Source organism: Branchiostoma floridae, chromosome 13 (assembly GCF_000003815.2).
Source record: "Branchiostoma floridae strain S238N-H82 chromosome 13, Bfl_VNyyK, whole genome shotgun sequence".
Taxonomy (NCBI): domain Eukaryota; kingdom Metazoa; phylum Chordata; class Leptocardii; order Amphioxiformes; family Branchiostomatidae; genus Branchiostoma; species Branchiostoma floridae.
Window position 1 is genome coordinate 15,880,572 of NC_049991.1, and position 26,905 is coordinate 15,907,476.

Below are 26,905 nucleotides of genomic sequence, written 5' to 3' on the forward strand. Positions count from 1 at the left end.
ATTAATGTCCCTAAAGTCCACTCATTTGTGGGGATTTTGACAATTTGAACATATTAAAAGAAATACATTTTGGGTGCATTGCTGAATTCAAATGGAACATCAGGGTTTACAGTCTAAATTTTTCATGCAGTTTTTTTCCTGCTATTACTCTGATATGACCTTGAAGCTTTTCTGACCCTAATAAACTGATCACTAATGGACCAGTTGAAATTGTAAAATCTCGTACAACCAGAGGTTCACAAGTGATGTTAACCATGAATATCCGGAAACACAGCCATGCACAGACACACACAATTCAATTTCTCCATTTTTCATGGAGATAATGTAAAGTCCAGTCAGTAAAAACTACAGGCCAAGTAAGGTGACTTGTGTCGTTTATTCTGTCTGAGAAACGACCAAACCCATTGCAGTGCAGTGACAAACAGGTAATATAGAATATTACAAAGTGCAGATTCCTTATAGATTCAACATTTTTTTAACTCCCCAAGTCATATCTGTTGACAGTGTTCAGAAGCAGGGAAATATGAAAATGGCACAAGCACATGAAGAAAGCAAGCAAGCAGCATAATACAAGACCAGTCGCAACAAGATCAACACAATCATCCTAACGACTTTTCTACTTTAAATCAGACCAGTTTCTGAATAGAAAATAAGATCACAAAATGTATTGCTTAATTAAAACTGATTTTTTTGTTTTCCAGTGAGATTTTTTAGGCTAACTTTCAAACTGACATGAAGCATTGGATGAAAAAGTTTTTTTGTTTTACCTTACTTGTAGAGTGTCAAACACAAGTGCTAACTGCAGATGTTTCACTTAAAACTTGACAATCAAAGGTACATTCCAACAAACTCGTCATTCGTATGTGATTGCACAGCACAAAATATGTGCATGACTCATTGTGAAAAACTACCTTAGTCATTGTCTTCAACATTGACCACTAGTATGCAACCTCTAAAAAGTGTGGTACTACAAATATAACATTCAAGACCTTCTGTACTTTGTTGCTACATGTACAAAATGTAAACTGAATTTCTGTCTGTCACATATATACAAGACAGGTGCACATTCAGTATATTGCACTTCTATCAGGTGCATAAAAGCAGAGTTGTGTAAAATCATCTTGATAAATACCCTAAATACTAATGGTTTCTACAGAAGGCACTGGTACACACAAGTGTGGTGCTATGGCAAGTGACCATTGGCCGTGGCTTGAAAATCCTAAACTAAAATCAGTGCCAGAGAATGTAGTCAACATCCCTGGACACTGTTGGTGCATCTACCACTGCATCGTACATCAATCATCTTTGGAAGCACATTCAAGCATTTGTCTATGTACAAATAGTTCATTCTTCATAAATTCATCTCAAGAATTTTGACTTGCAGTTATATTTTTGGTGCATTTTTTTTCACATATACATGGCTTGTGCAGTGTGGCTATCCCTGGACAGAGTGCTGTTATAGTTTATAAATCATTAGCACACAGACAGAGGACTTGAGCAGCACAGTCAACATCATGGCTGTGAAATCAGCTTGTTTTAAAAGGAATTTACACATTTATCACAAAATAATGCATCTACATGTACAAACATTTCACAAATACGTTCACTGGAATCTTCTTTTGCATAGCAGCATTCAGCCCTGGCCCATGTTGGGATATGTACAGACACAGGCAGGTAATACAAACTGTCTTAGATACTGTACAAATGCTAAGTTTTACTACATCTTAAACCGGGGAAGGGACCACTTTGGTTACATAAACGTCTTTTAGTCTGGCTTTACATTAAATTGAACAAACAACAATGTACACTTCTGGGACTAAACCAGGTGAGCTTCAAGTGGTGAAAATTGTTTAATGGTTACCAATTTGAAAGTTCTAATTGAGCTTGCCGAGACAGGTAGGTAGAGAAATTTGTCTTGAGAAATGCAAGTGGCTATTACAGTGTGGCTATGGTATCCCCATGAGAGTTGTTTGAAGTTATGCCGTAGCAGAGACTTCAGTCTTTCTGGCTCCGCTCCTTACCAAAGTTATTGAGCTTGCCGAGACAGGTATGTAGAGAAACTGTTGAGAAATGCAAGTGTGGCTATGGTATCCCCAGGAGAGTTGTGTGAAGTTAGTTACGCTGTGGCAGACACTTCTGTCTGTCCGGCTCCTCCGCTTCTATCGTCTCCGGGTGTGGCTTGTCTCGTGGGGGGCGGAGAGTGCTGCTGCTCGCCCGTTGACTCGTCAATCACTTCTCGCGTCTGGGAGGTCCTGGAGACAGACCGACTCCCGGCGGTGTGCGGGCGGTGGTTGGAGGAGCCGGGCCGGGGAGACGTGGCGTGGGCAGACTGGGGCCGACCGGGCGGGGACGGGCGCTGGTCGGAGCGCGGGGAATAAGCTCCAGGCTTCTGCACTCGTCTCCTCTGGGAACCAGGAGACACTGGGCCCTTTGGTTGCTGTTAATGAAATGTAATCGTTGTAAAAAGTTGCTACATGTACAACATCTTATCCTGTATGATTTTAAGTAAAGTTATTAATGTTAAATCTATTATGTCTAGTAACACGTAATAACTAAACTCAAAAAGACTCTATAGTAGAGTGGACCCATTCCTCTATCGCACTGCAGTAATCCCTCAATAAGACATCTGGAGTGACACTGTATTAGTTCAAGTTTCTGAACCTTTATTCAGCCTGCCAGTAAAGGTTCAGAGACTTGAACTATGCGGCGGTGCAATAGATGTCGGTTAGCTGAGGAATGATTCCACTCTACTAAGATTTATGTAAACTCAAAGGAAAACTGTATTTTCTAACATGCTGGAAGGCAGTAGTATCATATTTACCTGTGTCAGGGTAGGGAGTCTCCCATCATCGATCTCCACACGACCTTTGTAGATGTGGCCGTCAGCTCCAATGATGTCAAGCTCCTCCCTGGAGTTGACAAAGCAAGTACATGTAGTAAGTTTATAATAATACACAACATTGTGCAACAAAAATGTAAACAAACATGGTCTTTGCTATGAATATGGTGTTCGAATGATTCTCCACCGAGATTGTCTTCTTGTGTCATACTGCATCAGGTCAAATACTCAATTTTATTAGTCTTTGTCAAACAGCAAGCCCTTTTTTTGTACATGTAATAGCCACAGTCTAGTCAAGCAGCTCAGAATAGCCAAACTAAGTCAATAAACAACAGATAAATGCTGCAGTTTGAAGGCAAATTCATGGACCAAGACCATCAAACAAAGGTACTGCTAGTGTGATTCAAGTAACTTATGGATACTTACTTGACGTGGAAAACTTGCACCTGTGGTTGCTCTTCTACTACATATCTGTAAGAGACAAAATAGTGACTTAATATTTTTGTGGGCACACTAAATTCATATCAGACATAGAAGAAGTTAACACTTTGAAAAAGCAGTCTATCGACTAGGCTATTGATTAGGCTGAGGTGTAAATGATAGGTGATAGAAAAGGAAAGGGTTGAAACAGAAATTCAATGTCATCTAAAACTTTGCTGCTGAATGTCTTTGACAGTTTTATGCCAAAAAGTAGTTACTCAAGCAACTGGATATGTTTTTGGAAACGGACAGACGTTTCGGATAGAATCCACTATCCCTTGTCAGTGACACTGTGTAGTCAATATTGATCATTCCAAAAGTAGTTCACTGACTGTGGGTCCCATATAGTTAAGCAATGAATACAAATTGTGTGGCCCAAATGTGACCTGGAATGGCGCAGAATGGTTTGCAACAGATGTCGACTTGATGCAGGCCACTCAGTACAACCTTGAGGAGACTGTATCAAGTACCTTGTTTCCTATTGGACATCCAAATTTTCCTTCAGCTCTTTTGCATTCATAGTTAGGCTATAAGAGACCAGTTTCTCCCAGATCACTTTAGTGTCACTGATGAAAGGTAGTGGATGTTATCTGAAAAGTATGACAGACCGTATCCAGTTGCTTGAGTAACAGCTTTTTGGCAGAGCTTATCAAGTATCAAGTTATTAAATGTGTAGTTAACAGAAGACTCACTGTCCGCCAGGTGTGAGCTTGGTGAATCTCTTGTTGGGGTATGTCATCGTGTGGCTTCCTCCGCAGGGGCGCGGCTGGGAGAAGTATAAGTCATAGTCCTGTGGAGCGGGCTGTGCCAGGCTAGAATAGGAGATACAAAATGTCAGCACACAACTTCACATAGACTTTATCACTTTCTATTCAATGCATGTTATTTCTCTGTATGTTGATAAGGACCACAGGAAGAACACACATACAATGAAAATTGTGGATCTGACTAAACAGTGTGCTCCAAAATACTGTTATGGAGAATTACATGCCACTAGAAGAAACTGCCTAACTTTTTTTTGCTTTTGTGTTTTACAGGAAAATGTGAGATTATGATACATACAGGACACTGACTCTCAAAAACTGGATTTATGCCTTCTGAGCCAGCTAGCACTGGACATGCAAACAAACATGATGCACAATTTACATCATTGGGGAAAAAAATTTTCATCTACTTTTTCTGATATGGAAAAAAAAGCAGATTCTGTGTAGTGTTTGGCTTTTTTTGCAGATCTAGGCAAGCAGACTTGTGCAGAGCTAATTGTTATCAATTGCACCGTTTACCTTCTATGTCTCCAACGATAGCTAAAGAAAAGTACAGACATCATCAGTAACTATTGCTCACATATAAAGGCTTATATAAAATGTTCTTGAAAAACATTCCAATACCCATTTTCAACCTTTTTAAAAGTTTCTAAACTTCTTGAATTACAGGTAAAGCCAATGATAGGAGTGAGGGTCACCATCTAAAGCCTTACATTTGTATGTTTGGGGAGTGAGTCCCTATCTAAAGCCTTGTGATGGGAAAGTTGGCCCCTATCTAAAGCCTTACGATGGCAGTTATTCCCTATCTAGAGCCTTACGATGGCAATGTTGGTCCCTAGCTAAAGCCTTACGATGGCAGTGTGGGTCAATATCTAAAGCCTTACGATGACAATGTTGGTCCCTAGCTAAAGCCTTACGATGGCAGTTGTTCCCTATCTAGAGCCTTACGATGGCAGTGTGGGTCCCTGCAATGGTTGCAGCCTGGCTGTCTGACACTTGAGCAGTTGGTCCTTGCTACGATGTCTGTGCTTCTTCATGAGCTTGGCCATGATCTGGTCTATGCCCTGGTTTATAACTAGCCTGTACATGTGGATGTTCTTCCTTTTCAGCTTAGCTAGCTTCCTCATGGCCATGGCTTTCTGAAACCTGGTCGCATTGTCCTCGCTTCCTACAATGGGACTACGGGAACATAGCGCTTGAAATTTATGATGACAATCCTGTAGCTAAGGGCTAATCTAGTCTACCAAAAGTGACTAGTGTTCTCAAAGGTCTAAAATTGTAACTACAACTATATACATAATGCTAGTTCACTTTTATCCGCAGGGTGACCTTTATCCGTTGTTTGTTTTTTAACATGGTATTTTAGGGATGTTAAGTTGCCAGTCTGTGGTTTCAAATTGTAATATTTTCAAATTATGCAGTTTGAAACCATTGTCAGTCGACCTGATCCCTAAATACCTTGTCTTTAAAAGCAACAGATGTAGCCTACCCTGCGGATAAAGGTGAACTAGCATTATATGTAAATAGAGAAAATGCAGAGGGAAATATTCTGAAGTGCAACAAGAAAGTGGTCATGAACATACGTTTTTTGTTCCTGTCGAATCTTTTCCAGTTCATATGTGGTGTAGGGTCGTAGTGTGGCTGTCACTGGTAGGCTGTTGGTACTGGGTAAAGCTGGGACAGGCCTGGGGTGAAATATTCATGTCAAATCATTACAATGTGCAGCAACATATAGATCTATAGTAAATGAACTTTACAATTATCTTTCCAACTTTTACTATTAACAATGCTTTAACTTGTGATCCGCTTATAAAAAGAACCAGAAGAACTGAGTAGCCCGGAAGGTAAGATACAACATCTTGACATGCAATGTCGTTGAATAATTCCTACGGTACAGTTTCTTTCCACTTAAGTTTACAACCCCTTTTTGAAAATCAGTATCAAACTTTGCTTGTAGGCTGTATGACACAAACTCACCCTCCAGCGGTCATAGTCACCGGTCTGTCACAGGAGATACACCGGAACATTTGTCTGGCAACAGAAGGGGCAAATGGTCAGAACTTAGATGGTTAGACAACATTGCAGTTAGAACTTATAGATATAAAACTTATAGTTTTAATAGATATATATCTGCTGTTAGACATGCAGAAAGCCCTGCAAATGTCTATCAGGACTTGTTGCTCATCGGCACTGTCCATCAGGACGAAAAGGACTGTGGTGATGATACTTTCCTACAAACACTATGAGCAAAGTCCAAAGAAGCTGCCTGTTTCTAACATGATTCTTGAGACAGAACTCACTTCCTGAAGCCCGCGGCCTCGTCTAGTTCCTTCTGCTGCTCGATCTCAGAGACCTTGGCCATCTTCCTGTTCAGCTTGTTCAGCTGACCTTGGATGTACTCCTTGAAGGGATCCAGTTCCAGCCGGTCCAGCTTGCCGTCCAGGTCATCGCTCAGGTTCTTCAGGGCATCCTGCCACTGACCATCCTGTGGTAGATGATTTGTATTTAGTCAAACATTCGTTTCTATTTAGTCAATCATTCAAACTTCCCACAAAAGTCCCACAAAATAAATGAAGTTCCAAAGTTGTGTTGTTGGTTCTGAAATGCCTTCCACTGCAAGTAGGACAAGAATTTGAAACCACCTTCTGTCTACTTGATATCCCTAGATACTAAAATTGTGAATAAAACAGATATAGGTTACCCTGCGGATAAAGGTGAACCAGCATTACATGTATTAGTATACTGCCCTTGGTGCTGAAATGCCTTCCATTGCAAGTAGGCCAAGCTACTCAGTTTACACAATCCTAATGTCACTGCAGAAATTTGATCCATTTTACCAAAATATCATGATCTTTTTCTATTATTAGTATATCTATGTTGATGGGGATGAAATGCTTTCACCGCAAGTAGGCCAAAATACTCAGTTTCAACAACACTAATGCCACTGCAGAAATTCAATCTATGCTGTCAAAGCGTTCATATTATCATGTTGATAGTGCTGAAATGCCTTCCACTGCAAGTAGGCCATGCTACTAATGCTTCTGCAATGCATCTTATGGATTCTGAACAGCTGGGAACTAATGGCCTTCAATGTCTTATATGTACAGTTCTTGTCTTCTCTTGTATCGATAATTATCCTTATTGTATATTTAGCACTTTCAAATGTTACATGTATCATTTTATTCTTATTCATTGAAGACTAGACTTGAATTGAGAATTATCATTTTTAGATAAGTATTAGCAAAGGGGGTCTTCTACGCCCCTTATGCACAATTTTTTTGGTTTTTGTCATTCCCTCGTTGTTGCATAAACAAACAAATAAACAAACTCTATTCACTTTAACAAACAAACAAAGTATGTGTTTACCTGTCCATCTAGTTTAGCCAGCAGCTCCTGGATCAGGTTGTTGAGCTCGTTGAAGGAGGAGTCAAACTGCTGTCGGCTGACTTTGCTCTCCAGCGCCTGCTTGTCTGCTTTCTGTGACACAAAATGGTGCAGCCATGATGTAGGTGATGTAACGCTAATTCACCTTTATCGGCAGGGTAACCTATATCCCTTGGTTATAAAACCAAGGTACATAGGGATATCAACTCGACTGATGGTTTCTAACTGCATTATATTTTGAAAGAATGGCAGTTTGCAACCACTGTCCATTGATTTTATATCCCTAAATACTCTGTTTTCACCAACGATGGATGTAGGTTACCTCGCCAATAAAGGTGAACTAACGTTACATGTAGGGGAAATGTACTAACAAAGCACCATTATACTTCTGTTAAAAAATGATATCATTATCAATACGGCACAGCTCATTGAAGAGCTAGTCTTCCACTGGTTGTGACAAGGAAGACAGACACTATGTACATGCAGTTTGTTGCATAGATACCATCAAGACATTCCAATAGTTTTTCATGTGATGAAAGTTCCTCGTAATTAAATACTTCAAACAAGCAAGATTTCTTACCACATCAACTTCCATGGTGACGTAGTCCTTGTCTGCTTTGGTGTCATTCAACTTGTCGCAAACCTTGTAAAGAGACTAAAAGACAAAGAAAGTAGCTTGTGTTAATTTTTTCAGTTTTTTCTGTACCTGTATCAAGTTACAAAGTATGTCTATCATACAATAAACACTGACTAGAGAAATGATAAAGGGATAATTAAGCACAGAAGTATGTTTTTGCATACTTGGGACCATTCAGATTGTCTCTTCATCATGATAGTGCTAGGTAATCTTTATGGTCTTGGTAATGAATCATTTGCCTCAGAACATGAGTATCAAAAGGCAGCTGAACTCCATAAGCTTCTGCCAAAATATGGACTGAACAAAATGTATATGTTTGAACTCAATACCCATTTAGACAAAAGGCTTGCAATCTCCCTCTGTGAACTTCCAATATGCCCTACATGCTGCTAGGCATGAGGAAAGAAACCACCATGCACTAACCTCAGTACTCTTCTGAAGGTCTCCACTCTTCCTGACCAGGTCGGAGGAAGTTCCGTTCAGCTGCTCGACATCTGCCAGCAGCTGCAGAACCTTCTGCTGCAGGTTAGCCAGCATGTCTCCATCCTGCAGGGGATTGTGGGTAGGTGAGCAGAGCATTCTGGGAGGGCAATGCTTCAGGAGAAAGAAGCACTCCCAGAGTTGACATTCGATTTAAAAAAAAAGTTGTCTCTTTGGGACAAAAGAACTGGTCAGGAACAAGTGAAAACAGTACAACACAACAATGTGAAACAAAGAACATAATGATTAATGTATCAAACACAAGAATGAAATGCACAAAACAAAATGTGCTATTAACTGGATAATGGAGTGGAAAATGTCAACCATAAACATAATCGTGTGAAAATTGTTGATATAAAGCAAATTGTGCTGTTACTGCTGTATGATGATGGAAATCAAGTTAAGGGGTTCTGATGGAAAAAGTGCAAGTTCAAACTTGTTGTAAGTATGAAATATGGGATGGAAAAATGGATGATGATGATGATGAGTTGTAAAGCAGTGGAATGGGGGAATGAACAGTGCATTTGCAGGGGGAGGGGGGTTGAAGGGGGATAGAAGTTCCCACCTCTATCTTGCGAGACTTCTGGTTTGGAACGTACCACCCTGTACGAGTCATGGGGGTGATGAGTTTTGTCTGTCTCCCCATCTTTGGAGGAACAGGGGTCATCTGGGGGGTCTTGGCCTTCTGGGCAATAGTTTGCAGATCATCCGGTACTGGTTTATTTACATTTGCAGTTTCTTTGCCTTCATCTTTGCTGTTAGCATATTTATCAAATGAGACTTTGACAGCTTTGACTGGGGTAGAGCTCTTACTTGTGGGACTTTCTTTTCCATCAATCTGATTATCTGGTACTGGTTTGTCTTTATTTGCGGTTCCAGTTTCTTTACCTTCATCTTTGCCATTAGCATATTTTTCAGAAGACTCTTTGACGGCTTTGACTGGGGTAGAATTTTTATTTGTAGGACTATCTTTTCTTTCTATCATAGCAGGTTGATTCTTTGACTTTTTGTCACTAGAATCTTCAGCTTTTGTATCATCAGAGATTGTCACATCACAAATTTGGGACTTAGAGAGTGCAGTCCTCTCTACATCAGAGGGTGGTTGTGGTTGAACGTCTGTCGATAGTTTGTCTTGTAGAGTTTTTCCAATGTCTGAAGTCCGCAACTGGAAGGCAACACGTTTGACACTTGACCTACTTTAGTTTAAACACACAGTAGGGCACACAGTGAGTTATTTTTAAACTGTGGAATTGATCATGATAGAGATGTGCACATCAAAATTACATGGTTGCGCATTTTCCTGTCATTTTACAACTTAATCGATGATCAGGGTCAATCAATTATAGATTATTCTGTGGTTCACTGTAAAGTGATTATTGATAATATCGAAAATGTGAGGGGTGCAGGAAAAATCTTGACCAAGTTTCCCACCTGATCTAAAGAACCAGCTTTTTCATCAACAACTATTTCAGCAGAACTTGTTTCCTCGGAAACATTGTTTATGTACACTTGCAAGATTTCATCATGTGCCTCAGATGGAGGAATCTCAGCAGGGGAAGCTGAGATATCCAAGTATGAGTCAGGCTGTGGCTGTGTCTCCTCTGTATCTGCACCTAACCATGCATCCCATCGCTTGGGAAATATCAAAAAGCTGTGTCAAAAATGTGAACTGAACATGTAGTCACCTAGGATTGTACGTTTGAATGTATTGGTACCATCCTTGAGTTTACAGCTATGCATTACTTGAGGTAAATGGCTGAATTCTAAAGGGAAGTCTTACAGGGAAAAGGTTTATTGATTGGCAATGATTGATGAAACAAGCCACAGTTGTTATCATTGCTATGTCATGATTTCTACTTCTGCATTAGTACGTGAAATGAGATTGAAAAAAATGGAGCAAATTAAAACAAATAGAAAAACTTATTAGCATATGATTTGCATATGGTAATTATCACCTTAAGCACTCTAAAGGTATATTAAGGTACCAAGCTTATACTGGTACACTCGAAACCTTAATTAGATTGCTATAGGTTGATAATACTTTTTCCCCATCTTTAATGATTAACTTCTCTGTAGCTGGATAATGTATTGTGCACAAAAAATCAGAAACAAGCGTTGTTTTTCAGTACACTGAAAGTCGCAAGGAAGTTGACCTTCTTAAAGATGGGGAAAAGCTTTCAATGATAAATGTATGATGTGCAGTGCCACATTGAATTGCAACCTCAAAATCTGATGTGCAAGAGCAATAGTGGGTGCAACTTGTTACATTGACATCTTGTGGCAAAAGAAATGATTTGCTGTTGGATTGTGACTTCTTGGATGACCTTGAAAGTGTGCTCCATAAACAGACATGGTAGTCAATATCAACCAAAATGTTGTGTAGGAACAACATTGTTGCTTGTACAACTAGTGATGTCATGAAATGTTGTGAAATCATATCTTGCATATTTCCAGTGCTTGCTACATGGATGGTGTATCAAACGTCACGCAGGTGGAAAATGTGGTCACAAAAAAAGCAGCGTGTCTTGCATACCTGGGTCATGCTCTGTAGTTCGTGTTCATCGCCCATCTTAGGTTAAAGAAAAAAATCACAGAATGGTCACGTCTAGGTCAACGTAAGGCAACGGCAGGTCTGGTGTGCAGAAATCTCACAGCAAAGTGCAAGTCATGCTTTGATTGGGGTGTACATAAAAGGGAATACACACTCATAAACACTGATAACTGCAAAAATGATTTTCTGAAAGGGGAAAATAAACTGAATAAGCTGAGTATCAACTAATTTTTTGACTGAATTTTATGATGTTCTATGTACAATGATGCTATTTCAAAATGCTAGCTTAAGTGCTTTTTAGATTGACTTTTTATGTTTCTTGAATTAGTGTAACTTTATGGGCTTTTAGCTGACAGTATCGTACAATGGTGTGCTGTAAGTTATCAAGACACAAAAATTATGTTATGTTTTTGTGCTTGATGGTTGAAGCTGTTAATTTGTTAACACTTAAAGTTAGTGTTTTGAAGTTCACAGGAACCTCGTGCGATACTCTTCATTTCCAGTGAATTTGCTATAATTACAACATCCATCCAAAATCCCTCATACAAAAACCCAAATATTACAATATTTACCATACTTATTATTTATTGTTGCTTGAAATGGTGGGTGTTAGTTGCTTTTATCACATATGGTTAGTTTGTGAGTTGTGACAAACTTTGATAACACCTTATTAACAACCACCTTAAAACCAGCACCAAGGAGAGAGATCACCAACGCTGTGCCCTTAAGTTAGGACACTGTGCACGTGATTTAGACCATTGTACTGTCAAAATGCAACACCCTGTGTTTTCTTTATAGCTCTGGATTTACAAAGGTGTGAAAAAACATTTGTGCAATCAATGGCCAGTCAATTAATGAATCATATCACCACTTGATCATTGACGGTGCGTTCGTATTTGAAATCTCTAGTTTTACTGGTCATTGGGTGATGATTTTCTGATTAGAGTGCATCTGGATTGTTTGGAAGTTCCCATCCTTACCTGCGGACTGTTGCTGTGTCCTGTGGTTTCATTCTTGGAAGTGTTCTTTGGGAGACAGATACAGAACATGCCCATAAGAACACAACTAAGAACATATACGGTCACCAAGCAATCAATCAAAAACACCCTTAAATTGACCAAATGGAACAAATTTTACACCTTCAATGGCAATTGTAATGCCAATGACAGTAATGGGAAATTATTCAAACCTTGACTGGCAATTGATTAGTTTAAAGTCGCTGACTTCCAACGTTTATTCCCTTGCTCTGTGCTATGCTGAATGTGGTAAAACTTGCAATAGTCACCCTGTGCTAAAGATACCTGTGTCCTGACTAACCTGTACAGGCACTCCCGTAAAGCTCACTCTCTGACTGACAGCCTCCTTAAGTCTCTTAATTTCTCTCTCCAGCTCGGCATCCTTGGCACGCAGGCCCACTATCTGCAGGTTCAGGTCCTGCACAAGTTTGCCTGTGCTAGGGGTTTTCTTAGAGGGGCCAGAGGGGGGGAGTATGGCTGCGGGACTGAGGGGGCGTTTGGATGTGTCAGACATCCTACGTACTGGGGAGGGGGGCGGTGTTGGTCTCTTTCTGTCTTTTACACTGTGGGTGGGGGATATAGGGGGCAGGACAGGAGTGGCGGTGTGTGTGAGAGAGAAGGGCTCTGGTTCGCCTTCGATGGGAGGGGGTGTAGAAGGAGGGGTAAGGAGCTCTGGAGGGGCGTTCATGAGCCCGTCCAGGATGCGAGAATGCTCGTCAAGCTGGGGGTGAGAGAGATAGAACTGTTACTGCCTACACAAAGCATACAGAGAAGAGGCAAGGCATCTTGCAATACATTAACATAATGTACATATGCATGAGATTCTGAACTGGCATTGTACAATCATGCATAGATCACAAAAATCTTTATACAATTCCAGTTCACATCCAGGAATATATCATTTAACCCTCAAACCACCGTAGCTTTTTTGAGACGTAGATTACCGTATGGGGTCAAAACTGACCCCAAAACATTTTGTACAAATACAGTTTTTTGTGTGACACTTTTTGTGATTTTTATATATGTTTAGTTTCACTAATCTATGTGGAACAGTCTGACATGATTAGGTGAGAATATTTCTAGCTCATCATCATAATTTATGCAAAAGATCATGATGAACACATTTTGCACCAATGCTATTCAGACCGGGAAGGAGATTTTTGATGACAACTTCAATGCCGTATAACGTCTGAATGGCTCATGCTAGGGCCACCAAACTTGGTAACTTTTTAGAAAATGTTGAAAGCAAAAATTTTCAGTGAACAAAGTATGTTCATCATTTTTCATGTTGCCATGGCAACGAAATTCTGACAGACATATCTATTACTTATTATTATTATTATCAAGTTTTCTAATTTTGTATTAAACATTTAAGTTTTAAGGTTTTCTTAGCAGATATCAGTTGTTTATCACATCTTATGAAATTCAACGTAAATTTCATACCTCAATATTCATGATTTATGCTAATTTAATGACGTCATCAGGCAAAATCCAAGATGGCGGCCGAGATTACCTAAATGACGTCATAATGTCATATAACATGATATTGGCACAAAAGCTGTTACAATAATTTTGGCTTACATGTACATCATTCTCTAAAAATTTCGTGATTCTAAGATAAGTAGTTTAGGTGTAGGTCGGAAAAGTTTGTTAAAAAAAATGCTGGGGTCAGTTTTGACCCCACTGGACCATACATAAACTTTCTAAGATAACTTAATCAATAATGAGCCAATCTCGTTAAAAACCTATAAGAAGTTATAGGACATATATACAAACAAACTCATGGGAGGAAATTTGTTTTCGACCACAAATGCCATGATGGCACACATCGATATACGCCTGGGGTCAGTTTTGACCCCATACGGTGGTTTGAGGGTTAATCCTTGTGGTCTGATAGCTGTAATTGCTGTGATGTAATGACACCAATAGCACTTTCTAGAACTGTGCCTGCATCATGCTATTTGACTGAGAACTAAGAACACTATGTATTCTGTTCTTGGTCAAATTGCACAAAAATAGGATAGTTCTAGGTGCTATTGATATCATTCATGTGCTTACAGTGTAAAGCAAGTTTACTTCTGACAAGCTGTATGGAGCTAAGCAGTGACCTTTTCTTTTTTCTTTCAAAAATCTGACGTAGAATCTTGAACTCAGATTCAACAATTTTGGTGTCAGAAGTGGGATCCCTAACAAGGTTGTTTCTCAGAACCTGAATCTTGAAGCTACAACTCTTGAATTTTTGAAGACATTTGTTACCTTTTGTCTGACTGGTGACACTGAACCTGTTAGTTGTTGATGTCTTGGAACTGTAGCATGGCTATCTGCACCTTTTGATAGTTCATGCTGCAAAAAGTACTATCATACACATTTTTCAACATTAGGGCTGTGTTGTTATTATTTAGCCTTCCTACCTTGTCCCTGCTGTTCTTCATCATGTCCAGAGCATCCCGCAAGGCAGCCAGCTGCTCCAACAGGTCTTCTGGTACATCCACCTTCTGATTGGCCAGAGCTGGAAAGATATGCAAATGATGCGTGTGAGCCAGGCCTTCAATTCCTTTTTATATGGAATTAATTTTGCATACAAGCGATCACTGTTGTTGTATATATCTGGGGTATTCCACAGCTGGTGCCTACCAGGACGTCAGTAGATTGGATTAGAAATTGATATTTGAATTAGTAGATCAAATTTCTGGTTAATATGAAGATCAATCTTTTCCAAAACACCTGTTTTTTTACTACCACTGCATCACCGTGACATCATCGAGATTGCTTGTATTAGGACAGGAGAAGAGGTGTTTGCTCTTTTATCACCATATCGTACAAAACACCACTGTTGATTCCCCTGGTTTTACATTTTGAAAGCAACCTTCAACAAAAATGAAAAGGCTTAGGACAAATGATGTCATGAATCCAGTGGAGCTATGGAGCTAACTTAAGGTGTTTAGAGGGAGTGCTTACCTGCTTCAAGCAGCTTTTCCAGCTCACTCTTGTCTGCCTTGGTTGGCATGGTAACCTATGAAGGTAGGCAAAAATTAAACCACTTTAAAATCCAGGATAAAAATATGTCTGTGATACTGTTGGCAAATGGCATAAAATGTCAATAAAATATCGACTTTACATAGACAACCAGTAAGGAAGACATAATCCCTGCCAACTGCATTTTTATTACCTATATCCCACAAACGTCTACAAATTAAGTAAAATACAACAAAAGACATGCAAAAGATTTGTCAGCATGTCCACTACCATTTCATCCTGACAGCCAGACTAGGAATTCAGAATAGTACCGATAAGGCCTATAAAAATGTATCCCTGGAGTAGACACATAACTTGTACCAACCTCTAACTTCTCTACTTGCTCTGATAGTTTCTCATGCTCGAAAGACAGCGTTGCCATTTCTTTAAGTGCTTGCAGTGCCTCGGGGTACTTCTCCTTTGCACTGCTTAGTCTGGATGACGGAGGCCGAGGGGCAGACGGCGGGCGTGACGGGTCCTTGCTCTTTAGCTGCTCTAGAAGCTGTGAATGTCGGCATTAAACTTTGTGTAAAGGCTTGAAGAAATACCTTTCAATAGAACATACATTAATTCATTTTTAGTTTATCAATTTAAGAAAAAAAGTAACTGTCAGGGTAGAGTATTGTAAATAAAAGTGTGCAATCAAGTTGATCATGCATGTTTGCTGTGCATGCCATGGGAAGCTGAAACAAGTGCATAAAGTATCAGTGGGGTGTTGCGTAGTGGAGACAATCATATTCTAGTAGTGCACCAGACATGCAACTGAACCTGTGAGGAAGAAAGGCAAGGTAGTGCAAGTCAAGATTCACCATTTCTACAAGATTCTAAAAGGGATTGCCAATCTAAAAGACATGCCCATGCAAAGACCAGTGATAAACTGAGTGTAGCACCAGGAATCAATGATGAAGGGTGCTCAAAATTGAAAGTCAACAACATCTGTGGAGAAAGTGCAGGATTTTTAAGTGATCAAAGGGATTTAAGATATTCCCATGCTCCGAGTGAAACCTGCAGCTTACCGCTCCAGACTCATCTGCAGCATCTGTCGGCTTTGTCTGGGTGCGGAAAAGGAGGGAATTATCATTAAACAACTGTATACAATCTTTATTTGAAAAAAAAGAAGTCTTGCATAATGATTTAACTACGCATAAAATCACATCTTGTCTTTAATGTTATTGAGTCAATTTTTCTTGTTCTCTATTTTAAGCTACATGGTGTAAAACATCCAATGAAGCTTAGAATATCAATATTTTGTTAACCTTCTCTCGACTTTCTAACCTTGTAGCCAATGAAGTCTCCATGCAGGAATAGTTTACAGCTAAGAAATGTTTGCTAGCTACAGCTTAAACAATGTGTTCACGGATCACATACCTCCATGTATTTTTGCCGCTCTTCCCTCAGTGCCTCATCCAGTACAGGCCATGTGACAAAGGCATCAAACTCCTCTGCGGAGGGCAGGTTCTTGATCTGTTCTGCTAGCTCAGCCTGGTAAGAAAATAGGAGACATTATCCTACATGTTCCAGCATGCGACACTTATTTCCAACGCATATAACAGTTTATCTTTCATCTTCAAATTTACAGTAATATACAGGGAAATGACCATAAACTCTTAAGTAAGAAAAAGGCAACCAAGCATATGCTTAGCTTACAAAAAACTACCTTTCCTATCTTTATATTACATAAAAACATATAAAAGAACAAGTATGACTCATTTTAGTTTGATTTGTACTTTGCTCTGCTATGCACTCACAATTAACAGTGGTACCAGCATTAAATGTGCTTGTAGGACACTGGTCTAATCTATGCTAGCAAGAAGTGTGAATGTCTTACCAATTGTTTCTCTAGTTCATCAATCTTCTTCATCTTGTCCTGATAGCTCTCCAGTTCACTGATTCTATCACTTAGTGAAGTCAGGTCCATCTGTGTAAAAAAGATTGACAAATTGATGCATTGGCAACATTTTATTGTTTTTTAAAAATAGGATTCATAGTATGTACGGTAATACAATTGGGTACATGATCATATTTTCTGACCAGACAAAGGCCTGACATGAAAATGTATAAAATTTGTAGACATAAAGCAAAACAGCAAATTACAAAACATGTGAATATAAGGTTAGTGACATGTCCTTGGTGCTGAATTGGTCTGCTGCATATTGCAATGGGGATGATTATAAAAAATGATCCAAAAACATGTGTTAAACAGAATCTCTGATGGTGATTTTTAATGATTTTAAAAAGTGGGTTTCAGAAGTAACAGACTAGTATTTCAAAATCAGGACCACGGCCAGGTGAAACCTACCTACAAGCATGTCAAGTGTTTTTCTTCCCAGGTTTTTTACTGCCAGCTGTTTTAGATTATAGTGTCAGAGTACCATATTTCACTGTAAAGAACACTTAGATTTTCCATGACAGCTCTATGATGCCAAGTCTTAAGTTACAACAACTCTAAACTTGTCCACTGTGAACCATTGATTAGTCACAGATGTAGATTTCTATATAGAGACTTATAGCCTATTTTAGTAACTGATTGTGGCTGTTGTTTACTATAGCACGTTCAAGAATTGTTCAAAACAAAAGCAACATTTTTTGTGATTTTATATCTGTTCACAGGCTGTATTTATCACTATTATAATAGCACTTTCAAGAATTTTTCAAAACAAAAGTGACATTTTTTAATGATTCTACAACTGTGCACAAGCAGTCTGTGTCCTTAGGTCCCTTTTCCCCACCAGACATGATTCTATATTCTGTTCATGATCCTTCTGTAGCCTTAGTTAGATCCCTTATTTAAGTGCTCTTTTCCCCACCAGACAATCCCTCTGACCTCAACAGACAATCCCTCCAACCTCACCTTGTCTAGCCTGTCCTTGATGTCCTGCATCTCCTTGGCAACCTTAGCTTTGTTGTCGTTCAGCATGTTGACTTCCCGCATCAGGTCTTCAATCAGGGACATGGCCTGCAGGTGGGCAACATAATTATGGAGATCATGTAATAACGTGCATATTAACCACGTTTGAACTACATAAAGACCCATAGCTAGGCTTCTGAGAAATCCACAGAAACTGAGAAGCATCTGAGGAGATAAGGGAGAACAAAGGGGAGGTGTAACATGATTAATTGACCTGTCATTGTCAAAGACACCTGGTGAGAATATGGCCTGATTGTGTCAGGACCCAGCTAAGAGAAAAGGCAGACCTATTAATTAGCAGATCAGTTGGGAGGCACAGATTTTGATGAGACAATGTGACAGTATGGGATAAAGATTGTTTCTTGGCCATGACAACTTTGTGCCTCTTGTCATCATTTTCCACCGTAGTACCTCCCTCTTCCTACTCTCTAAGCAGAGGTTAGGCTCCAACTGTTTTTTTAATGTTTTTTCAGGTGTATTTATCAGTTTTTCTATTCTGTACTGTTTTCTTTACATCTCATGGCCTAACAAAAAAGGTACAAAATAGAAAGTCTGATAAAAGCACCTAAAAGACATTCTAAAAATAGCCAGAGCCTAACCTCTGCTTGGAAAGCACTCTTTTCTCTCTTCTAACTTCTCTACACTCACATATTATAGTTCAAAATTAATCATTATACTACATATGAATGCACGCAATCGGTCAACATTTGTCTTCCCATAAGTTAAGCACCACCTTTGTCAATTGAGTTCAGAATCTAACCATGAAAAATAGAAGGTAACAAACATTTGAAATGCCATTTGCATGAGGGAATACTAGTATGAGACACAAGCCCATTATGGGGCATAATATTTACGACCCACTTACTATGTGAAATGTCACTTGCAAGAAAACGGTTTGTTGTAAAATGATGGCAACATCAAAAATCCTTTTCTTCCTTTATTTATAAAGAAAGCTGATTGATTTATTTGCCAACAGCACAAGCAATAAGACTATTATTTGGGAAATACAAACATATGACAATGCTGTTGTGAAAGATGACGCCCAGTGTATTTGTCTGTGACATGCTTCGTAGTTTCCTTTCATTATTCTGTTTGAAACTTGTACTCTAGCTGTTAACATATCAATCCTTTCACTGAAGTAACAAAATAAGTGCTAATACATCAGTCCCTTCATGTACATATATCACACGCATATCTATCTCATACAGAAGTTAAAGAAAACAGGAATCTAATCTGGAGGAGGACGCCTCAGACACTCTCTTCTTTTTTTTTCCCTCTTGTTTTCAGACAGACCGTAACTTAGTAACCACAAACAGCAGCCCATTACAAACTCAGTTTCAGTTATACCATGCTCACTGCACACATACAGCCCCAACCAAATCAACATAACTCCCATAAATTAAGGTTAATTTTCCTGAAGTGATTGGGACCCAGCATGGGTGCAGGCTGCAGATTAATGGCCCACAACAGCCGGCTCAAAGGGATGATTTACCGCTCGGCTGGGTGCTATTGTGAACAGGTGTGCCGGGATGAGTGGGGTGGGGGGACGTGATTGGCACGTTTCAGGCAACACCTGTCTCCTTATTATGGCTGCAGCACTGTCTAGTAGTTGTTTGAAGACATGGTAAATGTTCTTTAAGATGCTGACTTTTATAGGATGTAAGACAACAGCACACTTGTTTAGAACTTAAACAAACGCAGTTTAAAATGACATGGCCACTTCAACGATACCAGAGAGGAAAAGTGTGTTTTGGGCGTGCCCCTTTTAAGGGACAATGTTCCACCTGTGCATCTTATGCTTCTCTGGCTAACAAGAGTGATGTTAGTTCAGCCAACATCAACTGGTCATTATGTAAATCCAGGAATGGGGTAATGAATAGGAAGGGTTTTCATCACTCGTAGCACTTTGCGATATTCTTGGTGCTAATTGCCCATAAATGGGTTAATCATTTCATCTCCTTTTACAATGATTATATATTGATTTTTTCCCATTTATATTATATTAACCTATGTTTGAAACTGCAAAATGCTTTTTTAAACATGTTATGCTACATTCATCTTATTTGATAGCCGACCATATAAGTGGAATGGCAGTATAACTTGTGACTTGTTGAGAGCAGATTGTAAATGAGTAAACACTTTACTGCACAACCTTTGGACATTGCTGAGTTGGGTACAAAGGTTTCGATAACGTCTGACATTATTGACAGCTCTGACAGGCAGCAAACAGAGCCGTGTTGCCATGGTGGCGGCCGTAATAACAGCCGAGGTCGTGACACAGCCGGGGTGTGAAGGCTGATTGCCACAATCAGGGGGAACAGATTGGGCTGTAAACACCAGATGGATCCAAAAATAATGAACAGTCGTACCCGCTTGTAGTACCATATTGCACAGCCGGCTGATATTAGCCTGTTACCAACAGCTGATGACACTTCTATATTTAGAGGCTTCGGCAAACTAAAATTGCTTGCTTTCAAAAGTGAAATGCTTTGAACAGAGGACTTTGAAAAATCGCTTTCTATTTTGTGGTAAGCTTGCACGCACTAAAAATCATTTGCCGACTGGTTTGAATGGCGGGTAATAAGGATATCCACTGAATGCACTTGGGTCTTTCTGAACATAGCAACGTGACATTCTGCTCTCAAACAAACACCTGGAACATTCTGCTGTTGCTGGTTGCTGGGTTTTCTTCGCCCTTCATGAATGATTCAGACCGGTAGAACTGTTGGGAACTACATTCTCTGTGGGAGATGTTGACAGACTAATAAACCTTTGCTTTATAAAAGATGTATGTGTGCCTGATATGGTATTGACCTGCAAAGCAAGGTGTAATTTTCTACGAAAGGAAAGGTTTTAGATACACTGATTTTATCATTTTCATTGAGCTATTTCATGCACTTTAATTTTTTTGAGAATCCTAAGTTCCCCAAAAATTATGTACATTGATTGTTTTGCAAATCTTAGGTTTCCAAAAAATAATATACGCTGAAAAGTTTCCAAGAAAAATTGATACCTCTCATCCGTAGTAATCTATACGACAATCAAAACTTTGTTTTAGTTTGCACAGCAACTTATTTCAAATAATCTCAGAGGCTTTCGTACTACAATACAAAAGATGACCAAATGCAATTAAGGTTAAAACCTTGACAATACAAATCTGAGCTATGGATCAAAAGCTCATCCAGACAGTAAGCTGTATTACTAGCAATGGCAGATTCTGCCTGCCTACATACCAATTCATCAGGGACTTAAGTTTCATCCCCCTTCCCAATACAACACAGCTCACAGCCCAACAAAGCTTTACAACAAAACCGAGAAGTGACCTACTTGAAACTCGATCCATGCAAAGCGCAACAAAAGTACAGCAACCAAAACAGAATCTTTTGTCTGTCTATAGAATAAAGTATCCTTCCGAGTTCTTGCCTTTTGTTGACAGAGAGCGAGCGATCTGTTTGCTTAGACATATCACTATCGTAAGTTAGAAGGGTCTCAGAAAGGCACCCATGTGCAACAGCGCTAGACAGACAGCTCCTTCTCTATACAGTTGCCATGGTGATGTAGTTCTATTCATAATCTGGGTTGTGCAAACAGAGCAATCCAAGCCTTTAATCAGTCTGGCCCATGCACTCTTTTATATATTGGATGTATGTTTCAATAGCGGTGGTGACTGACAGTATTGCGTGGCCCAACACCTGATACTTCACGCCTGAGGGGAGGCAGGCGGCAGAAAAAATTACCCCTTTGTCGCGATAATTGTCTTTGAGAATGCGGTCTTGGCTTTGATGGAATCAGTGCAAGAGAACCAACAACGATGCCACACAGAATACAGCCATATAGCAAGACAGACATTCAGAAGTTATATTTTTGTCAGGGTATAAAAAAGCCCATTTTAATTTTATTGCTAAAAAGTTCATTAGAAGATGTGACAAATTTAAACTCAAAATTGAATGCCTTGTTTCTTAAAATCCAACTGTCCTTTAATTTCAAAAATTGCTAAAACATTAATAATGTTACATATCTTAAAATCAATTTGACTCTTCTCTGGATCTGGGACTAAAAAAAAATGGGTAAAAATGTTCAAAAAGGGACCTTCTCTTTCTTTTCCTAAAATTAAATGCCTTTTTTGTATATCATTGAAATTGTAAAATCAGTAGACAGTAAAGGTATGTGGTATCAAGTGCAACAAAATTTATCTTTGCAGCCATACAACGCCCCCATTTGATGCGATGACAAATGAGCAAAGATCTCTCCCACGCAAGCGACTGTGAGTGTTGGCAAGCCTACCAAGATCAATTTCCAATTTCTCACATAGGATACAGTTACCAAGGCACACATGGGATCAAAGTGTGGTTCTAAATAGATACCAGCTGCATTACAAGGAACAGGTTGCCAAGGACAACCATCCTCACTGCAACCAGACTAATCCATGTCACCATGGCAACTCAGTTGCCAAGGAGACTGCATTTGTTGACATGGTCCCAGCCTAGAGGGTTGCATGTTCGGGGGCCACTCATCATGTCAATTCTACCTGGTGTCTACCTTTGTCTGTCCGCAAAGGGCTCGATTTAACAGTAGAAATGATCCATTGTTATTGTTCAAGTATACAAAGGTCCAAAGACACGCTGTAAAGAGGGGCATGAATGTTTCATGAAGTGTTTCTGTTTGGGAAACTTGGAGATCGCTTTGTTGTCATACCCCAGGGACGGCTCAGGATAACCAAGGACAAATCTAGCACCAGCCAGGTTATCGGTGTGATCATCAAAATCATAATGACTGAGAAACTGTATACAAAATACCTTTACAATACGATTATGAACATATCACCTTATACTGTTGGAGTTCAATGACCTGGCTTATACTGCCTTGCCCACTTTGGTTTCTATTTTGTTCCTAAAAAGAAAACCTTATAGAGTTTTCCCCAGTAGATTGATTCCTGATTCACTGTGAAAAGTTACCAGGTCTAGGCAATGCTGTTGTTTACAACACAGTCCTGGTTTCTGGAAATGGATGATAAATGTTGTCAATCATCTGTAGAAGTTTTTGCTTTTTTAGTTTCCGTTTTTTTTAAAGAAACTCAAAAAACTGAAACTAAAAAACGAGTCTTTTAGAAAAAAAAAAGAAATCCAAGCTAGCAATCTAACTGTTACTAGTACTCTACTGTCATGCTGGTATCTTTGCCTTGACTTGGTTTGTAACCCATCTGTGCTGTGGTACTTGAAGCAGTCATGTGCTACTTGACAGTGCAAATGCTTGCTTCCCTTTCAGCATCAAATTTAACATGCCAACTTCAAAGAATAGTCAAATCTTTATGCCCTTGAAAGAACAATTGGGTTAACGTTTAAACGATACAAACTAAACCAACGATGTCATACATTTTATAACGACAACAGCTGGCAAAAAATTCTGATTGAAGTAACGAGTGGATTGCCATTCAATTACTAATATCAGTAAAGCCGAATTGTGCTTTGTAAATCCAAATTTATGGTCTTGAACATTCTACGTTTCGAGACCCATGCAAATACATCTTACAACTGTATATTGGTCCAGGCCATGAAAAATCATGGGTTGCTTGGTAATTGCAAGCGCCAGCCCATAAGGTGTGTGTATGTGGGTAAATACTCGCTGCTATGCCACCAAACCTCCACTTCACCACGTGACCCCTAACGTGCTGGGGTCAGTGGGAAGAAACAGTATCAGCACGAAAGCTTTCTCCCACCCACCATTGTTCCATACTGAAGGTGCGCCTTTCTAATTTTCCACTGCATTTACATCTGTCAGCCTGTGGAAATTTGAGCAGCTTCATCCATAGATGCCTACCACTTCTCGATTAACATTTCCTTGGATATGCGGATATTTGGTTAATTTTACCCCACTCTGAAGACAACTCAATTCCAGTGAGTGATTCAGGCATAGACTCTTGTTTTCACAAAATACAGTGCTTTTCTTGTTGAAAATGCACCTGACATTCTTCTTGTTCATAGCATATCTGTTATTCTTAGGGATTTTCAAGGGGGGAATGGAGTGAAAACTTGCTGATTCCTGTACAACTCACAAAGCAAGAATGTGAAAACTTCATGACTTCCTCTGCCAATACAAGTTGCCTTCTAGTATCCCAAACCTTATTTCCCACACAGGACATTAGTTGCTACAGTTACTCAGCAGTTAACAGTAGGTATGCCTGTGAACAGGAAGTCCTTCCTGTGCAATTTGGGCGTACTCGTTCATGGTACATTCCCCAATCTTTCTGTGAATCACTGAATGACTTACAAGCCAAGTAGAAACAAGCCACTAGAAACAAGCAGGTTGCTGACCTGGTAACGTCTTGTATGGTAACATTTTTTCTGCGTCTGTAAGATTTCTCAACCCTTGATCAATAGCCAATTATTGATCAATAAATAGCAGTAAACTTTGAGCCAAAGTTATTGGACCATAGTAGCCAAAGGGAGGGAAGGATTGACAGATTATCTGTCAAAATTAATTCCTACCAGTTGTCACAATTAAGACATTTATTGAAAGCCTTAAGTGAAAATAAGGACACCTTTATGAAGTGTTTCTCTATGCCTGGGGGCACAAGATAAACTGACCCAGCTGGCCAGGTTTTGTTTGGCCGGTGGCACGGCACGGCTATTCTAACCTGTTTTATCTGTCTATTGAGGCTCGGAAAGACTAAGCAAATACTGGCCATACATGGTGGGGCACGGGGAGAGCAGTTCAAACAGTTCGGTGGACGAATGACGTCGGAATGCATGGGGCAAGTATACACACTGGCCCGCCTCAGCTGACATACTTGTACAGTCCTGAAGTACACTGCAGCAGTGCTTAACAGGTGACAAGAGCCATAGAAGCACTCCAGCAGGCACTCAGGAAGAAAAAGTCCAAATTATGTCTGACACAGTTTCAGAAAAGTGTGTCCTCTTGTTCTATTTTCTATTTACTTTTTCTGTATGTGATATTAAAAGTTTCTTAGGTAGATTTCACTGTTGCCTGAAAGACTGTGTGTAATTGAATTATGTGTAGTTGCAACAGAAGCAGTTGGTAGTTTGGATATATGTCTGCTGAGGCTGAATAGGCAATGGTGAAGGATCAAGAACTTTCACCCACATTTGAGTCATAAGCCCAATCACAAACTTGCAGATTAAAAGCAGGATGTGGCTTTCTGAAAGGACGGAATACATTTTTCTTTCAAACTTGTTTTCCTTTCATAAGCAGCTGAACAAACTTCATACATAAATTCTGATAGACTCTTTTACTGGTACCAGCCAACTAGAATATACCACAAGAGTATTTCCTTACTGTTATTCGGCTACAAATGGAAATACTACTTTGAAAGGCCCTTTTCAAATATTAACAAGTCAGTAACCTTGCTGTTGTACATTAAGAGGAAGAGGAGTGAGAACATACTCAGAGGGAAATCTCAGAGGGAAATTTATGACTTTCATTCTGGATATAAATCTTAACTAATGAAATAATATTAACCTTCTTGTTGTATCTGAGACTTAGCTTTCTTTGTACACAGAGTTTAAAGGAAACTTCAAAATATTGGTTCAGTTTAAACTTTGATGTAAAAACATATTATGCATGATTAGTATCTCCTTTCAGACTGAAAGAGATTGTCTTTTTTGTGGGTATTGTTCATTAGAGTCATCAGTCTTCCTTTGAATTTTAAATGACCTTTGATTGAAAGGGAAAAATTAAAGCTCTTTGAATGGTCCTAATTTGGCTTCACACCTATCAAATGCTCATTCGGGGCCATTGAAAAATCTCTGCCTATTGTGACAGGTTACAAAGCAGGTGAGATCTGGTAAAGCACTGTGTTTTTGTTTTCCTTTAGAAAGTGAAACGTTTTTCAGTGGATTTCGACCGTTTCCCATTTAAGTGCGACATCACTAAAGAACTTCCATCCGCTCAATGTTATTTTCTCACCTCAGGTGTGAACGTCTAATAAAACCCTGACTTACGGTGAAAGGTGGCACAAATTGTTCAGTAATGCCTGTGTGGAAAAAGCAATTATTCAGGCTTTTGCAAGACACATTGGCTAGCAATTACGCCGTTCAATGCAGATAAGGACATTACCTCCGATCTCAGCAGCTGATCTTATCGTTAAGGGTGAGACCACGTACGTACCTTGGTGAGACCGGCCTCGTTCGCTTCCACTTTTCTCTGGAGCTGCATGAGCTGCCACATTTCCCCCACCGGCTTGGTCCCCTCCGACCGGGTCCTCTCTAACAGATCTGTGCTGCTCGGGAGATCGTTCAGCTTGTTGAGCTGAATCTCATGAGAAGAGAGTTTGTCCTCAAGCTGGTGTAATCGCTGGGCATACTCCCCGTCGGAAGGGAGGCCTGACCCGGAGCGGGATAGTGCACCGTCCCGTCCGTCTTTCAGGTCGCTCCCGCTCATGCCGCTCCCGCGCGTGGAAATCATGGTCGACTGCGCGTCCCTCTCTCTTTGGATGTCTTCGCCGATCTTAGTTTCTACATCTGTGATCTTGAGGTGGTCAATGATGGCGTGGAACAGCGTGTGCATGGCGTTGAAGTTGACCACCCCGATGTCGGGAGTGCCCAACGACAAGTCCACCAGTTCGGACAACCTCATCGTGGAAGCCGGCGGCATGTTCCTCGTAGCTGTGTGCCGGTTGACAGGAACCGGTCTCTTCGGCTAGAAAAACTGTTTGTCCAAGATGCCCCCACCGGCGATACTGTGACCCGAATCCGATCCTATCTGTCTCTATAATAAATGGTGGTAAACCTTAGGGTGCAATTTACAGGATGTGTCTTGTTTCCGCACTTAGCAACTGGAGCATAGGTGGAACCACTCTCCTAGCGACGGAGGGG

At 39.9% G+C, this 26,905-nt stretch overlaps 1 protein-coding gene across 1 annotated transcript; it reads right to left on the reverse strand.

The window, feature by feature from the left end:
* Positions 1-357: 357 nt before the first annotated feature.
* On the reverse strand, positions 358-26,902 carry LOC118429123. The gene is made up of 23 exons (XM_035839511.1): positions 26,199-26,902; positions 18,018-18,122; positions 16,995-17,084; positions 16,535-16,648; positions 16,183-16,218; positions 15,492-15,668; positions 15,110-15,164; positions 14,563-14,660; positions 12,453-12,872; positions 11,118-11,153; positions 10,016-10,216; positions 8,528-8,650; positions 8,048-8,122; positions 7,450-7,560; positions 6,384-6,568; positions 6,061-6,114; positions 5,667-5,768; positions 5,032-5,262; positions 4,012-4,131; positions 3,266-3,310; positions 2,822-2,909; positions 2,088-2,437; positions 358-1,951 (listed from the first exon to the last, which is right to left on the reverse strand). Exons 1-22 carry the CDS (start codon positions 26,682-26,684, stop codon positions 2,117-2,119), a joined length of 3,273 nt encoding a protein of 1,090 aa, XP_035695404.1. The 5' UTR covers positions 26,685-26,902; the 3' UTR covers positions 358-1,951; positions 2,088-2,116.
* Positions 26,903-26,905: the final 3 nt, after the last annotated feature.

Coding starts and splice junctions, on each gene's coding strand:
- LOC118429123 (XM_035839511.1), bottom strand. CDS start 26,684: ATGCCGCCGGCTTCCACGATGAGGTTGTCCGAACTGGTGGACTTGTCG. Junction 17,085..18,017: donor TCAAGGACAGGCTAGACAAG/GTGAGGTTGGAG, acceptor TTTTTTACACAG/ATGGACCTGACTTCACTAAG. Junction 16,219..16,534: donor AGCGGCAAAAATACATGGAG/GTATGTGATCCG, acceptor TTCCGCACCCAG/ACAAAGCCGACAGATGCTGC.